Genomic DNA, 18,219 nt, shown 5'->3' on the forward strand with positions numbered 1-18,219 from the left:
GTTACTAAATGAAGTAAGTCATTCAGGGTAAGAAATGCAGTATGGTTTCATTTATCTGTAGAATTTAAGAAACAACAAATGAGCAAAGGAAAAAAAGAGAGAGGAAAACCAAGAAACAGACCCTTAAATATAGAGGACAAACTGATGGCTACCAGAGGGGAGGAGAGGGGAGGGAGTGCAGTAGGTGATGGGGATTAAGAGTGCACTTACCCTGATGAGCACTGAGTACTGTATAGAACTCGTGAATCACTGCGTAGTATGCCTGAAAGTAATACCAACACTGTATGTTAACTACAGTGGAACTAAAATTTAAAAAATTTTTTAAAAAATGAAAAAATATACATCCCTATGAACATAAGGATTGTGAAGATGAAGGATAGTTTCATGGCTTGTAAGAAATGATGAAAGTGATAATGGTAGAAAGATTGATATGAAGGGAGAGCAAAATGCAAATCTGTTCCTTTATTGTCTAATTTAAAAACACAAACCACTTAGTAAAATAGGAATTGTCATTTAAAATGTGCCTATTGAGGGGCACCAGTGTGGCTCAGTCGGTTAAGCTTCTGACTTCGGCTCAGGTCATGATCTCACGGCTCATGGGTTCGGCTCATGGGTTCGGGACCCACGTCAGGCTCTATGCTGACAGCTCAGAGCCTGGAGTCTGCTTTGGATTTTGTCTCCCTCTCTTTCTGCTCCTCCCCTGCTGGCATTCTGGCTCTCTCAAAAATAAACATTAGAAAAAAAATCTTAAAAACATAAAATGTGCGTATTAAGATAAGCAAAGTAGATCATATACAATCAGTTTGAAGAATAAAATTCCATTGTATGTGATAGTACTTGGCAAATTATAAGAAAGCGAGTAGTGATTGTAGTATTAAAAAATAACTACATTATAGTTTATCTGTAGGATAGAATTCCATGTAGTAAATAAATAAAAGTGACATTAGTAGTATTTCATGACATAGAAAGGTACCTACAACTGACTGTTTTGCGGGAAAGGGTACACACCAATAGGTATAATGGTGTAATATTTTTGTGAAAACCAAATCTGAGTTTGTGTGTATACATCCACCTTTAGAAAAAAACATTAAAAGGTAATTATCTCTGGAACAAAAAAATCTGTTTTATATTCCTGTTCCTAATTTTAACATTAAGCTTAATACTTTTTAAGAAACAGTTAACTGCTATTTACTTCTGTGTAACCCTTAAGAAGTAAAGTTTTTCTGTCTTTTTCTAGAATGCCCTTTTCCAAGATGTTGATACCTCAGATGCTAGTATGTGGTAGGATGACAAAGGAAAATCTAGACAATTGAGTTTTGTTAATGTAGGGTTTAACAAAGTTAAACCAGGTTTTTTTTCCTATAAAACTTTGTGCAGCGCTTAACACGCTGCTATTTAGGACTCAAAGAAAGTGATGTGTATGTGGTAAGTTTCAGACTTGCCTGATTATAGAACCAGTCTTTTTCCCGGAATACTGAAGGAGACTAGTATTCTACAGAGCTCACTTTGGAAAGCCATTTTAGAATGTAAGTAGTAGTAGGTAATGACATTTAGGTTTGAACTATTAAGATGTACAAAGTTTGGGTACGACATGTTTCGTCTTCCTTCCCGCTGGTTCATTTTACAAATGTCTGAGTACTTGCTGTTTGCCAGTTGTTGTGTGCGCTCCCGTGAACAACTTATGCAAACTGCTTTAAGCGGTACACGGCCTAAACAACCAAATAACCCAATACTATTGGAAAACTTGAGTATTAAAACTGTAAGTAAAATTCCAGTGGGAGTATACCACCATTTCTTTGACACAAAATTAACATTCCTGTTGCATCTCGTTTTTAGCTTGATAATATTGGCAGTAAATTTTTTTAAGCCACAGTGTAGAATGTATTGCACATACCTGCTAAATGCTCTATTTCTGTTACAGTGTTTTCTTATGTGGGCTAATGACTTGAAGTTTAATGTATTAAAATATATAAAAACAGAAGTTAACATTTCGGCCCTGATAAAATAGTCGTTTTAACCACTGGGTAGAATTGTGACTTTATACCATTGTGACTTTATAGAAGGTTACCATTGCTTTTCAGAAGCTTTGGGTATGTTTTTATAATCTTATAATGAGATTGAAGAAAATTAATGATTAACATTTATTCTGTAGATGTATGATAAACATGTTAACTGTGAGGTAAAATACTATAATTGAAATACTAGTATATGTAATCATTAAGGGAAGAATAATTTTGCAGAACATGAGATTAGATAAGTAATCAAGAATAATTAAATAGTGGACCTTTTTTCTTTTTATGAAAGAATGTTGATTATGGATGGCAGAAACTTGGGCTTTTCTATGTTCTAGTAAAGGAAAATATCTAAAGTTGGGCTAAAAGTGATTTAGCAAGGGTGTTTCTCTTTACTTTTCATTTTTATTTTATGTTGTGTCCTATAAGAAAAACATGAATCAAACTTTTAGCAAAACCTTATTAAAAATAGAATTTTGAAGAAAATCAGTCCTTGTCCAATAAAGATCAAAGCTGATTTGATAATTTGCTGACAGGCAAAAAAAATCTGGTAGGTGTTTCTCTGTTTTGGTGATAACAGCAGTAATAAAAAAAAAATAGTTGATTGGAATATATATAGTGATATGTGTTAGGATTCTGAAATATTAGCTCAGAACATGGTGACTCCACCCGAAGATCAAATTATTCAACAAACTCATATACCTTTTTACAACTCTATACTTCCCAGTGAGAAGTTTAGTAAATTATTTAATCTCTCCTGTATCCCCATCTCCACAGCCTGCCATGTCTCTTTTTATATATGATGAACTTTCTAAAGAGGAATAAAGAGCTTTTTAGTCATTAAATTGCTATAAGAGCCTAAACAATTAGAGTGAAAGCAGACTGATAGTCTAAGAGGCAGACTGAGGACATCATTTTACCTATTTTTTTGGTTTGTTTTTGTGATTTTGTTCAAATAATATTTAAAGTGCTACTCATAAATAAAGGAGAAATTTTATTCTTATATCTAGGTATCTTCAAAGAACAGTAAAGCATCCAACTTTACTACAGGATCCTGATTTAAGGCAGTTCCTGGAAAGTTCAGAGGTATTATTTCTACTTTAAATTTTTGTATGATACGAATTTTCTTATTATTTGTGTTTGTCATTTTATTTTATTTTTTAAAAATAAGGTTTTTTTAAATGTTTTATTTATTTTTGAGGGAGACAGACAGAGTGTGAGTGGGGGAAGGGCAGAGAGAGAGACACACACACACACAGAATCTGAAGCAGGCTCCAGGCTCTGAGCTGACAGCACAGAGCCTGACGCAGGGCTCAAACTCACGAACTGTGAGATCATGACCTGAGCCAAAGTCGATGCTTAACCGACTGAGCCACGCAGGCACCCCTGTGTTTGTCATTTTGATAATTTTTGTAAAACTAGATATTCGGTAAATGATGGGATTAGTGGATGGAACAAACTGATTTTCTTTTTTCTTTTTTTTGGGGGGGGGGGGGGGGCTTGGTGTTTTTTTTGAGAGAGAGTGCATTCATGGGGGAGAGGCAGAGGGAGAGAGAGGGAGAGAATCTTAAGTATGCTCCACACCCAGTTCTGAGCCTGACATGGGGCTCAATCTCATGACTATGAGATCATAACCTGAGCTGAAATCAGGAGTTGATTTCAGCCACCCAGGTGCCCCTTGAGGTTAGTGTTTTAATAATTTAAATTATTAGTAAAATACCTTTTCTGCTTTGGTAACAGTAGGATGACCACTTTCTTTTTCAAAAATTTTTAAACCAGATTTAGAAGAATGATCTCTAAATAGTCTAATTCTCAATGCCCTAAGTGGTTGTTTAGGCATTGTGTTGAAATAAGTTTATTCAGGCCTCCTTGCTAAATGTGTTTATATGTCTACATTCTAATATTCTTACCAAGGTTCTGAAAGCAAATTTGTGACTTAAAAGAGCTTAAATTATAACCATGCTGCTCCTTTGATTTGAGATGCTTAGTACACTTGGGGCTTGTAACAGTTTACAGTTCTAATTATTACTATTTGAGATTTTTTTTTTTAATTTACTGGAATACTAGAATTTTTTAAAAATTTAGAATCACACCCTCCTAGCTGAACATAAGGAGATTTTTCTCAAGACTTTCTTCTTTCCTTATAAACAAGTTTATTTCTGCAAGCAAACAGGTGGCCAATGTTAAGGTACTTGACAATCTCTTAATATATTTTGACAACAGAGTGTTGTTCCATCTAAATGTAAACGTGCTGAAGAAAAGCAAATGGAAAGTCTATTTTTTAAGTTTTCCTTTGAGAGTGTACAAGTAGTGTATTTGAGAAATTAGATCTCACTATTGAAATGTATGAGAGTGAAGAAAATACAACCTCCTTTTTTTTCTTTTTTTCTTTTTTTGGAGGGGGTGTGCAGTTCCTTTTGCGCCCACTTAAACCTCCAGCCTTTTAACCGGTTTGTTTGCCCTTATTTGTCATTCAATTCCAGCTGCCTAGAGCAGTTAACACACAGGCTCTGAGTGGAGCAGGAATATTGAGGATGGTGAACAAGGCTGCCGACGCTGTCAACAAAATGACAATCAAGATGAATGAATCGGATGCAGTAAGAGCTGATTTTTCGACTTGAATAATGAGATGAATTAATGAGCCCAACAATTGCATTTTAAAGCTGTACAAGTAGAAAATAGGATATTAATTTGCTTATTGAGTTTAGTCCTCAGCCACATCAGTTGACTACCATGGTTTTATATACACGGTTAATTTGTTGCTTTAAAACAAGGAATGTGGCTTGCTATTGGTAACCTAATTTACAGCGGTTTGTTCTTGCTAAATTAGCTCCATTTTTCATTTTTTTTTTCTTAGTGGTTTGAAGAAAAGCAGCAGCAATTTGAAAATCTGGATCAGCAACTTAGGAAACTTCATGCTAGTGTTGAAGCCTTGGTCTGTCATAGAAAAGGTTTGTTTGCCTCGTTATTTATGTGTTTAACACCATTAGTTAATTACAAATTTTATTTAAATTTTATTAAAATGCACATTCTGGAGCTACTATAGAAGAGAGAGAACAATAGTTTAAGAGAATGTTTTCCCTTTCAACCTTGTTAATATTTTTTTGTTCTGTTGTAACCTAACTTAGTTGAGAAGTATAAAAATCCTGAGCTTATAAAAGTATATTTTAAAGTTTGGTTTAAAACTGTTGTTCATTTGATTAACACTTTGTTAACATTCGTATAGTTTAATGAATGAAGATGTCTTATTAGTAACTGATACAGTTAAAAATATCAGCTTAAAAATTGATTTTTGAAATTTGTCTTTGAAAACTTCCTGTGTGCCTGCATTTCCTAGAAAATTTTGAATTATTTTCTTCATTTTTTGAACAGCCAAATTAAAAAGTCTAGGGGAGGGGCCGTTAAAAATTGTTTGGCAATTTGAGTTGTATTTTTTTAATTCTATGATGAAGTTTTTGTTGTTTTCTAAGAATATGAGGATTTTCATGTTAGCTTTCTAAAGTACTTACTAAGTAATTTAGTATGTACCATTACCAGTAACCATTTCAGTAAAACAACTACAGAAATACATCAGTACGCTTTTATTGAAAGTAGTTTATAACAGCTTTTGCCATTTATACTGTATCTTGTAGAGAATGACTTTATGGTTCTTTTAGAGAAAATTATGTAACGTAGAGCAATTTCTAGGCAATGTATTATTAGTTCTTGGCATTATTTAGCTTATAAACATCTGTGTCTGAAATGATTATGTTCAGAAATCTGTTTAGAAATTCTTAGTATTTCCACCAAGCACTGTTCAAGCATTGTACACAAAGAAAAAAAATAAGATTTTTATGAATTACACAATTCTCTACAGTTTTACTGTGATTTTTTTCCTATTAGCTAAGTAATGTTTTCGTTAAAAATTAGAGACATTTTCAATTTCAAATAAATGTGTAAAGGCCAAGAAATGTAGTATAAGTCAATTACAAGTCCTTCCAGTGCTTTCCAGAGACAAGAAAATGTGTTTTATCTTTTATAGGAATAGACAAAAACAGTGAGCGCTTCAGGAAGAAGGGGGAGGCAGATTATATATAATTAAACATAGTTCATCCCTTGGGAATATAGGCAGTGGTTCTTCTTGATTTTTCTTTAATGTTCTTCTAATTTTCCGTAGAGCTCTGAGCAGTTGGCATGTATGCCGAAGGCATCTTAATGACTGGTTGTTTTATGTTAATTATTTTAAGATAATTATTTGAGCAATACATGAACAGATAAAATTTAGAGAGAAAGTAGAGAAATCAATGCAGTATTTAAAAACTTTACTAGTGAACAGTAAAAGTGAATACTTTTTTATTTCAGAACTTTCAGCCAACACAGCTGCCTTTGCTAAAAGTGCTGCCATGTTAGGTAATTCTGAGGACCACACTGCTTTATCTAGAGCTCTGTCTCAGCTTGCGGAAGTGGAGGAGAAGATAGACCAGTTACATCAAGAACAGGCTTTTGCTGACTTTTATATGTTTTCAGAACTACTTAGTGACTACATTCGTCTTATTGCCGCAGTGAAAGTAAGCCTCATTTTGCAATCTTCCTTGAGTTTTTCTCACTTCAGTGGTTTGCTTTTAAGAAGAATTTGGTTACCCATTAGGCATGTATTTAAGTGTGTAAGTTCTGTATTCTCTCACTACATATAGATGGCTTCAAGATGAATGATTCATAGCCGAATACTTTCTTCCACTGTGACTTGGACAACGTGGTAGATACAACTGATGTTTTTAAGAGGTGTAAACAATGCCAAATACAGTGAAAACGATACACGTGTACCTGCATACTTACCTATACAAGCTTGCACCTAACCGGTAGTATTTATTTGTTCACTCTAGCTTGAACTAAAACTAGCCATGGACTCTGTTATCGTTAGTAAAGGTATGATAGGAAGCAGAACAAAACCAGAAGTGATTGTTGCATAAATGTTGAATGGTGGCTTGTAGCATTCATCTGAACTAGAAGCAAACATTCTTTGCACACACTGAAATATGTAGTCACTGTATATTTAGAGCTGACTCGGGACTAGATTAGATAATAAATTGTGTTATCTTGTTGTAATGTTTAAGGATGAACAGTTAAGTTTCTGAATAGTTGGGAAAGTAATCTAGTTAACTAATGAAAATTGGTTTTCTACAGATGTCTCCAGTATTCATATAGTTAAAGTGCATGTTATTTTATCTATCCTATGTTTCAAAAGGTACTTTAAGATCCTATGGTGTCTTTCGATTATTTTTATGAGCATTAATCATCATAGGGTCGAGGAACTGGGAATTTACCTTTTACTTTGAATTCAGACAAAGTTACTGAGAACTTGTTCCTTTTTTTCAGTTAAAGTCTGTGTCCAATTTAGTATTAATACATAGAACATTGATACACTGTATATTATTTACAATCTTCTTCTCAAGCTAACGGTGACAGTTATTGCTAGAGGGTTCTTAGCTCTAAAGAATGGCGCTATCTTGGGATTGGTAAAATTACCAGTTTTGGTCGTATTTACTCTTAGGTGTTACTCTGTATATTTCTGGTGGTTAATTGTACTTTTCAGTTACTTAAGGTAATATAGACAGCAGTTATTAGAGTGTACTTCATTGTACATGGGCAACTTGTGATATGCAGAAATCCATTTCACACATAATGGTTCCTGTTCCTCTCCCATCCAATCTCACCTCATTCCAGAACTCCCACTAGCATGAGGGCTGCTGTAAAAAAGTAGAGCACCTTTCAGAATACCTATGGATCCAAAAAGGGAAGCCAGGCAGTGTCTGTAAGAAGGAGTACCTGCTGAGGAGCACTAACCCAGGAGATTACTCCCTGGTGGGAATGGCCTGCTTGTGTCTTGGGTGATGAGCCCTCACCTGGGCTGGCCCTGTGCTGCCTCAGTCTTCCTGCTGTAGTTTTACCTTCTCTGAAATTCACTTAAGTTCATGTTTTGCAGAATAACACTGACACCAGAAGATGTACCATGATCAACTGAGTTTGGGAGATAATGTATACAGTATCCCTGTCTTACAGATTGAGAGAGCATTAAAATGCTCATAACTGTCTAGGAGTAAAAAATAAAATAAAACATTTAACCTTATGTAGTCCAGAGATTTACAAAGTCATATGAACAGGAGTTCTTTTTCACTTAATATCTTTTTACATATATGGAACAGACTTTGAGAAGAACTGAATTAGTGATTCCTTGACTGAAAGAAAGTTAAAGAGCCATGCTTAAGTTATATCTTGAAGTAAATTAAGCTCTTTCACATCGACTTTGTTTTCTGCTGAAACCTTGCCCAGGTCAGCTGCACAAAGGAGTTGAGAAATTATGGGATAGATTGAGAGGGAATTTTTGTGGTCTTTGGTTTGGTTTGTTTTTTTTTTTTAAACCGATTTATTTGTATTTGAAAATGTGATCCATGGACATATTAAATCTCACAACCCAAAAGGGTCAAGTTCAGGGCCTCCTGGGTTGCTCAATCAGGTAAGTGGCCGACTTTGGCTCAGGTCACGATCTCATCGTCTGTGGGTTCAAGCCCCGCATCGGGCTTCGTGCTGACAGCTCAGAGCCTGGAGCCTGTTTCAGATTCTGTGTCTTCTTCTGTCTGTGCTCCTCCACTGCTTGCACTCTGTCTGTCTGTCTGTCTCTCTCTCAAAAATAAATAAACATTAAAAAAATTTAAAAAAAAAAGCCAAGTCCTTCTCTTCCCAATACCGTGGGTCTCTTTCCTTAGTCAAATGCTGTTACATTCTTGTATGTCTTTACAGCCTTAGCTATGCATGTGTATGACACTAATTTTCTTTTTCTTGCCACCTTTCTTTCTCTTGCTCTCTTTTTTCCTCCCTCTCTGCATCTCTTCCTTCTTGAAGAAGGAGCATACTATATACCGTTCCTTGCCAGCTTTTTCACCCACTCCGTTTTGGGCAAGTGTTCACGTTAGCCTCTATAGATACATTACATTCTTTTTAAGGTTTGATTGGATAGCCTCAGTCTACTTGTAAATAGTAAGTTTTTTGAAAATCACTCTTTGGGCATAAACTTCCTAGAAGTAGATAGAGTTGCTTGGCCAAAGGGTATATGAATTTTAAATTTCAGTAAATACTCTTTTGTTACTGTCTGAAGAGATTATACTCCTTTGTACTCCCATCATCGTATGTGTTCCTTCTTCTCCCACCCAAATAACAAAGGTGCTTTTTGGTATAAGTTTTCATTTCTTTAGTTATTGTGAATTTAAGCCTCTTTACAAATGTTAAGCCATTTCCGTTTCTTTTTGTGTGTGTGAACTCTTCATGTCCTGTGCCCAGTTTTCTTTTGTGTTTGGTCTTCTGTATTTCTAATAGCTACTTAATACTACCTAGCCCTTTGTTTTTATCCACATTGAAAATACTTTTCTGATGATAAGTTTGAAACTAAAAGTGCTTTAGAGCCAAAGTGGGGAAGGAGCTAAGACCAGCCACTTACAGTATTACTTAAGCCTGGCCGTGTATCCAGGAAACTCATGCTTTTCTCTTTGTACGGGGCATGGCCTCTCACATGTAGGACTCCCACATTTTGGCTAGTAATGTTACCTAACATATATTAAGCATTGTATTCATTGTATGCATTCTCATGTATTGGCTGCCTGTGAACCCCTACAGTAGGGTCAGGGATTGAAAATATGGTTTTCAGTATGTTTTGCACTAGAACTTTTCATGAAGAATTCTTACAGAGAATGTAAATTTATAAAACATGTAAAATACCTTGTAAACCCACTAGATGGTTTCCCCAAAGAGTTGAAAAGCTTCTTTGTTTGGCTATAAGTAATCAACATCCTTTGACGACTCCAGGAAGCTGAGTGGCATATTTTCAGAATCACTGAATTGGAAGGTGATATTAATTAAAATTAAAACTAGGAATGGATGTGTGGATCGCTTAGTTAGTTGAGCGTCTGACTCTTTTTTTTTTTTTTTTTTTTTTTTTTTTTTTTTTTATTTTTTTTTTATTTTTGGGACAGAGGGAGACAGAGCATGAACGGGGGAGGGGCAGAGAGAGAGGGAGACACAGAATCGGAAACAGGCTCCAGGCTCCGAGCCATCAGCCCAGAGCCTGACGCGGGGCTCGAACTCCGGACCGCGAGGTCGTGACCTGGCTGAAGTCGGACGCTTCACCGACTGCGCCACCCAGGCGCCCCGAGCGTCTGACTCTTGATGTCAACTCAGGTCTTGACCTCAGGGTGGTGAGTTCAAGCCCTGTGCTGGGCATGAAGTGTAAAACTAAAACAAATTAAATTTAAAAAATTAAAATTAAAATTGTAGTGTTTTGGTGGACCAGGGAAAATGTTCCACAACTGCAGCCTTGTCTAACCTAGGCCTGTTTGCATACAAATGTATAACATAAATTGGCAGAGGGATGGAGGTCCAAAGTAGTTCATCAGTGTAAATCTGTCTCTCTTACAGGAGAGGCTGGTTCTACTAGAGCAGATTTGGTTCTTGACATACAAGACAAACATTAAGTTGTGATTTAAAAAAATTTTTTTTAATATTTATTTATATTTGAGAGAGAGAGACAGTTCATAGTGCATGAGCAGGGGAGGAAGAGAGAGAGAGAGGCAGAATTTGAAGCGGGTTCCAGGCTCCAAGCGGTCAGCACAGAACCCGATGCAGTTCTCAAACTTTCGAGCTGTGAGATCATGACCTGAGCTAAAGTCAGATACTCAACTGTCCGAGCTACCTAGGCGCCCCAACTGATTTTTAAGGTAGCATTTCTAGAATATCAAGTGTGGTTTTGATCTTTTTTTTTTTTTTTTTTTTTTTTTTTTTGGATTACAAGGAAAGCAAATGAAGAAAAGTTATTTCTCTTTAGAGCTGAGATTAATTTTTTTTTATTATAACCTGACTTTCATAGTTCTGTCTTTATTTTAGAGCTCCTATATATGTGCCACAATAAACATGTAATGGTTCTAGAATCTGATGAGATAATAAATTGGGCAGGGATAAAATTAGTTTAAATTACTGTATCACCAAAAACGCCATTTTATATATATTGAGAACTCAAGCAAATATTGAAATTGAAGGGCATTTTGGTTAGCTTTTGCCCTGTATTCATACATATTTTAAGTAATCAAATTGTTACTAAACAGAGGAGTTTATAAATGAAGAGCTGATGTGGTGGCCCTCTTCTCTTAAAGATGAGAAATAAAATCTTAAGTTTTGGTGTTGTGTATATGTAGGGGGTTAATGAGGGGCAAGTGTTGTTTAAATGGTAGTGACTTTCTTCATCTACTTATGCTAAATGTATTATTTTTCTTATTTTTCATGCAATTAATTTGGCTGAAGCAAAATTAAGTTCTAATAAATACCTTGGGACAGACACCTGGGTCGCTTGATTTTGGTTCAGGTCATTATCTTGCAGTTCCTGGTATCAGAGCCCTGGGACAGCTTCCGTGCTGATAGCACAGGGCCTGCTTGGGAGTCTCTGTCTCTGTCTCTCTCTCTCTCTCTCCCTGCCCCTCCCCTCTCTTGCTTGTGCACACACCTGCTCTCTCTCAAATAAACATTTAAAATAAAAGAATATCATGAGGAAAATGTCTTTTAACTATAAGAAAAGCAGGCAGAGCACCTGGGTGGCTTAGTCAGTTGAGCATCCAACTTCGGCCCAGGTCGTGATCTCTCATTTCGCAGGTTTGAGCCACACAGCCAGAGCCTCTCTCTGCCCCTGCCCCACTTATGTGCTCTCCCTCTCAAAAATTAAACATTAAAAAAAATTTTTTTAAAGCAAAGGGGACAGTAAGATTTACTCAATAATGTGAGAAGAGAAATTATATGAGATGACAAATTAAAACTAACAAGATAGATTTAAATACCTGAAATAAGATGCTTTGACTTATCAGTTTGCCCACGATGTCTTTTGTCCTGGTTAATTTGAAATATGCAGGGTCTTTGGAAAGAAAACACTTTGGTTTGTGGTTGATTTAGAGGTTTTTTGTTTGGTGTTTTTTTTTTTTGCTGTTGCCCACATTTTTGAAATCTGCAGTAATATAAGTGTGGTCCAGTTATGGTTTTTTCCTATGTTATTGTGTTATTATTATTTGTACTTTTAGTATAAATCCAGGAGTTAATCAATTCTTAATTTATTTGTGTGTGGTTTTAGGAATAATCTGTAACAGTACCTGCTAATTATTAAACATCTGCTAGGTTAAGTCACTGTGCTATTTTTCATTTTATTTCCAATCCACTAATACAGATCTCCTTTTCTTCCTTCTATATTTGGGGAATCTGTGGCTTACAGAAATTAATTTACCCAGGATCATACAGTGACAGAGCTAGTATTTGGATCCAAATTTGATTTGTTCCCAAGCGTTTATTTTTAAGATAGATTATCTGTGTACTCTTCTCTTCAGCAAGTCCCCATAAGAACATGGATTTATTTATTTCTTGATCCAAGAAGTTCTTTATTTGGGGTAATGAAAATAACTCTGGTTTACTGCTTTCTGGTTCACCCAGTGTATTAACACCAGCTTCATCTGTTCAAATAGTAAATACTAAAATAATATGAATATATCTCCAATATCAAAATAGAGGATTTATTATTACATTCTCCCATCCTATCTGTCACCTTTTTTCAGGAGATTCTAATTACTCTCTTATGTTCATATTTCAATTCTTATTTCCATCCTCTTGTTCTTACTTTGCCAAACTCTTTGAAAGAAGTAGTGGATTTGGTTGACTTGGTCTCTTACCATCTTTTGGTCTAGTTTTTCATTTGGTCCTGCCTACTAGATGTGTGTGTGCATGTGCGTTTCACACACACACACTCATTTTCCCTGTTCATCTTGTGTAGGACTCTCTCTTTTGTTGTTGTTACACCTTTACTTTTTCATTGCTTTGCTTTTATTTGCTGTGGGTCATCTCTTCCACATTTTTACTTCCTGTAGTCTTACGGGGTTTTCTCATTTTATTCTTTTCAATTTCTGGCCTATTTCCAACACTTAAATCTGCTTTTGATTTTTTTTTTTTAAGTAGGGAAACTTACAATGTAAATATGATACCAGCCTTTTCCTATTAAATCTGTCTTCATAAAACTCTGTTAGAAACTTATTACAAGCTAGATTTAAAACCCAAATGGCTAGTGAAATAAATGCATCTTGTATGTAGTTTCTGTTTATTTATTCAGAGCTCTTCTAGTCACAGGGACTTGTTTTTGTTTTCAAGGAAGTGAACACAGAAATTTCTCTTATATTGGCATCTTTATTTGCATTATCTTAGCATATGAGAATGGCGTTTAAAATACTTTTTATTGTTTTCAGTATTACAGCACTTCAAGTATCATGAAAGTAATTCAGTGCTAACTCCCTCGCTTAATAGCATTATGTCGTTCACTTATAGGGTGTGTTTGACCATCGGATGAAATGCTGGCAGAAATGGGAAGATGCCCAAATTACTTTGCTCAAAAAACGTGAAACTGAGGCAAAAATGATGGTGGCCAACAAACCAGATAAAATACAGCAAGCTAAAAATGAAATAAGAGAGGTGATTAATATAAAATGCTTTATTTATCACTTTAATCAAATTTTCCGTGAGTCATTCATATATGCATAATTTTTCATAAATTTTTTTCTGAGCCATTCAACACTAGCCATTTCTCCATAATTTTATGAACTGTGTTAGAATTACTTTAATGTTTTGATCATCGTCAAATATCTCCAGAGCCCTTTCTTACTGGCACACGATTATTATGAAATGGATAAAGAAGCGCACAAGGAAAAGATTTAAATTAACCTCTAATTAGTAATTACACATTTCTTTTGAGATGGTTCATTTAATTTCAGATAATTACCTATTTTATGTTTTAGAGCATAGACTTGCCCCATATTTAACTTTCCAAGCAACATTATCCCCCATATATATGTACTATATATGGTATTTTAGTAAATTTGTATAAGTTTATTATAATTTATACACTTCTTTTGCCATGCTTCAATAAGGAAATTGAAGAGGTAGGACAACCTTTATATTACTAAAAGTAAATGTACCTGCTCTTTGAAGAGTATGTACCACTGTTTTGGTTACATAGTGGGAAAATACCATTTCATTGCTTAAGTCTTCAGTTATTTTATTTTAGCTGTTCCATTGGTCACTGGTCACATGTTTTGTTGTTTCTGTACTGAATTTAATGTTGACGAGCAAGGTCTTCAGTAGACCATAATTCCACACTTTTTTTTTAAGCCGAACATTTTAGTATTAAAAAATGTTTTTTAAATGTTTGTCGTACACTTTTCTTAATTTAAAGTATTTCCATGGGCATATAAATTGTGATGAACGTGTATTCTTGAACTTGGCAGAATATTTTTGATATAATATGGAATTATTAATGATATCAAAAAGAACACTGCTAAATTATTTCATAGTGAATTTTATACTCAGTGTTTTCATCTTTCTTAGTCGTATAATTAAGCTGTGGAGATGGTAATTGATTAAGTACTGAAATATCCTCATCATGGGGTGCCTGGGTGGCTCAGGCGGTTGAGCGTCTAACTTCGGCTCAGGTCACGATCTCGTGATTGATGAGTTCGAGCCCCGTGTCGGGCTCTGTGTTGACGGCTCGGAGCCTGGAGCCTGCTTCAGGTTCTGTGTCTCCCCCTCTCTCTGCCTCTCCCCTGCTCATGCTCTGTCTCTCTCTGTCTCAAAAATAAATATAAACATTAAAAAAAATTTTTTAATATCGTCGTCTTGAGTAAATGTGACAGTGAAATATTAATGAAAATTAACCTCCTAGGCGTTTCTGCTGCTTACAAGTTAGATGAAAGTTTGAATAATCCTGAATTGGGCTTTGCCAGTAGTGAGCTTCCTCAGGGTCTACAGACCTTACATTAAATGAGCTAGTTCTATAATATTTTCCTGACAAGAGTTATAAATTTGTGCTTTTTTGTTTGTTTTTATTAGTGGGAGGCAAAGGTACAACAAGGAGAAAGAGATTTTGAACAGATTTCTAAAACAATTCGAAAAGAAGTGGGAAGATTTGAGGCAAGTATAATAATTTTACACTTGTCCCAACAACGTGGTCTTTTTTTCTTTTTTTTTGGCTGTGATTTTCTGGTAAAATCCAATTTAGTTTTGTACTAATGGAGTTTTTCTTCATGTACTACAGAAAGAACGAGTGAAAGATTTTAAAACTGTTATTATCAAGTACTTAGAATCATTAGTACAAACACAACAACAGGTAAGCTTGTTTTCTTTATGACTTATTTTATAACTTACAAATTCTCCTAGGACTTTGGTATACTTCTTCATTTTAAACACATTAGTGAAAGGAGCTTTTATACTTATGGAAAATAAGAAATGGGGTAGAGAAAACTGATGACCACAGAGGAAATAATTACTGGTACTTAAACTGGAAAGTCTCAGGTCCTTTTTGCCTCTGCTCTTGAACACCAGGCAAGATGCTTTTTTCCCACCGTTAGGTGATGAGAAACTTGCTAGACAGTCTTTTCCCTTTTCTTGTCTTCCTAGTTTTAGTTCCCTAGTGACCACAGTGGTTTGAGTAAATTCTTACAGTGAGTTCTCTTCCATAACAGAACTTAAATGAAAAACTAGCTTATTTAAGGTTAGCAGGCAGGAGGGGCGCCTGGGTGGCGCAGTCGGTTAAGCGTCCGACTTCAGCCAGGTCGCGATCTCGCGGTCCGTGAGTTCGAGCCCCGCGTCGGGCTCTGGGCTGATGGCTCAGAGCCTGGAGCCTGTTTCCGATTCTGTGTCTCCCTCTCTCTCTGCCCCTCCCCCATTCATGCTCTGTCTCTCTCTGTCCCAAAAAAATAAATAAACGTTAAAAAAAAAAAATTTTAAAAAAAAAAAAAACAAAAAAGGTTAGCAGGCAGGAGTAGGGGTTGTGCTGTTTTGGTCTTTGTTTTATTTTGTGTGTGGTTTGTGATGATTGTATGCCACAAAATTTGTCTCCTTAACGAGAGAACAGAGAAGACCGTGGCTTTTAATTAAAGTCTCTAATAAGAAAATAGTACAGGTTTTTTTTTTTCTGTTTGCTCTATTACAAGTTTGAGTAATCAAATTGTATGTAATGTTTTGAATAAAAGGCTGTCTTCTTTCTCCAGTTTTAAAATATGTGGATAGAAACTTGATTATGTAATATAAAATAGATTAGTTTTTGATTAAGCAATGACATTATATGTTCAGATTACATTTAGTCTTTAAATACTTAGTTCACCAGGTTAGATTTTTTAAAAGAACAATTTACATGAACTTGTTTTTAAAGGAGTTGTTTTAAACATAACTTCAGTTTATACTTTGGTTAATTCTGTGGACTATTGAAGAAACACTGGCAGCTGATGCCTTCCAGTTTCAAGAGAGACTGCATGTGTCCCTTTCTTTCCTGCCTAGTGTTTTCTTTTCTTGCTCCTTTTTTTTTTCATTGTTTTTGGCTACCAATAACATAAAATGTGAGTACCCTCTGATTAGGATGTTATCCCTTCATATTGGGACAGTTCATTGCAGTTTTATTATTTAAGGTAGTCTCATTTAATTTACAGTAACAATCTGTTTTTATATACAATTCCACATAAGCCAAAAAAATCTGAAGTTGTAAGGTATTTTAAAAACTATATTGTTTACATCAAAAACTGAAATTAGCCAGTGGGAATTAACATTTAAAATAATTTACACACGAAATATGTTGACAGACTTCAATTAGGGACATTTAAATGATCCCATTTGGAAGCAGGCTATAGTAGAGGCTCCTGGGTGGCTCAGCTGGTTAAGCACCCACCTTCAGCTCACAGTTTGTGAGTTTGAGCCCCCGGGTCGGGTCGGGCTCTGTGCTGACAGCTCAGAGCCTGGAGCCTGCTTTGGATTCTGTGTCTCCCTCTCTATTTCTCCCCGACTTGTGCTGTCTCTCAAAAAATAAACGTTAAAAAAAAAGTTAGAACCAGACTTTAATAAATGTTAGTCATTGTTAGCTACTTACATATACATTTTTAAATGCGGTACGGAATATGTGCATATAAATGACAAAAAGGTAATTAGAATATCTTTGGTTATGATCCACAGCTGATAAAATACTGGGAGGCATTCCTGCCTGAAGCCAAAGCCATTGCCTAGTGAGAAGATTTCTGTTATGAAGATCTTGGATGTTTGTTCCGGTTACGCTGAATTCCACAGTGAAATCATTTAAAACCATCTAAATAAACCACTCTATATTTTATGAATTACATGTGGTTTTTTATATATATATAAATATATATATACATATATATATATACACACACACATATATACTCTGCCATTTTATTACAAGCTGCATGTCCCGACCCTCCTTGACTTAAGTGGACTGTGGCATGACATTCTGCAGTACTTTGCTGAATTGAACACTGTTGTGTCTTAAATACTTGCACTAAACAGTGCACTGCAAGGCCAGACAATTTTACATATTTTTTTCTTTACAATACATTCTGTAGCGTGTTTGCCCTCGTTATGAAGTGAATTATCAACGTGTTGATTAATGTTCACTTATACATTCCTGTACAGAAATTATGATTTTGTGATTACAGTAATAAAATGCTATTCCTTGTGAAGTATTAGTAACAAATTATTTGGGTATATAAACATATTAGAGATCTTTTGAAAGCATTTTTAATGGGAAGAAATTTTTGCTTCTAGATATGCCTAGGTGATATGATCCATTAATTTTTTTTTAGTTGACAGAAAAGGCTGAACTCTTGTTAGAAATGACTAAATGAAGGTTAAGTTTTCTTCTGAAATCATCATAAACCAAAGAACATTTATCTTTTGATTCTACTCTGGAGAATGTTCTTGTCTTTAGTAAAGCAGAGAATGAATAATTGCTTTCTTGTTTTACTCCATCCCTATTACCAATGTCCAATTTAGCAATTAGGAAAAAAATGTATTTATGTGCTTCTATTACAAGTCCTATGATTTCGCTCATCTTCAAAGTCCTAGACTTTGTGTCTTAGTTAACTGACTCCTTGCCTTTTCTTTGTTTTTCGTTTGAAACTAATGGTAAGGTCATCTGTGCTCGTAACGGACAAAGAATGGCACCACACTAAAATCCCCTACGATCTGGTGAATAACCGTGAATAACATAAAGCAGATTTGAAGTAAAATGAAATTTGTCTTTGTCAACCTTCTTACCTATTCTGTATCCTCTTGAGATGGCTGTTACATGCTCCTTGAGGCTGTCGAAAGTTCAAGTTAT

At 35.2% G+C, this 18,219-nt stretch overlaps 1 protein-coding gene across 2 annotated transcripts in view; it reads left to right on the forward strand.

The window, feature by feature from the left end:
- Positions 1–17,578, forward strand: part of SNX2 (sorting nexin 2) — a 56,551-nt gene extending 38,973 nt beyond the window's left edge. The window contains exons 8-16 of one of the 2 annotated variants that reach the window (XM_040444330.1): positions 3,023–3,098; positions 4,496–4,609; positions 4,870–4,963; positions 6,354–6,559; positions 13,386–13,529; positions 13,985–13,996; positions 14,943–15,023; positions 15,148–15,219; positions 17,055–17,578. In XM_040444330.1, the coding sequence (XP_040300264.1) occupies positions 3,023–3,098; positions 4,496–4,609; positions 4,870–4,963; positions 6,354–6,559; positions 13,386–13,529; positions 13,985–13,996; positions 14,943–15,023; positions 15,148–15,219; positions 17,055–17,105 (850 nt within the window). In that variant the 3' untranslated portion in view covers positions 17,106–17,578. The remainder of the gene's footprint in view (positions 1–3,022; positions 3,099–4,495; positions 4,610–4,869; positions 4,964–6,353; positions 6,560–13,385; positions 13,530–13,984; positions 13,997–14,942; positions 15,024–15,147; positions 15,220–17,054) is intronic. The other variant, XM_040444331.1, reaches the window with a different exon arrangement.
- Positions 17,579–18,219: the final 641 nt, after the last annotated feature.

This window comes from Herpailurus yagouaroundi, unplaced genomic scaffold, assembly GCF_014898765.1.
Source record: "Herpailurus yagouaroundi ecotype Mexico unplaced genomic scaffold, PumYag 192, whole genome shotgun sequence".
Classification (NCBI taxonomy): domain Eukaryota; kingdom Metazoa; phylum Chordata; class Mammalia; order Carnivora; family Felidae; genus Herpailurus; species Herpailurus yagouaroundi.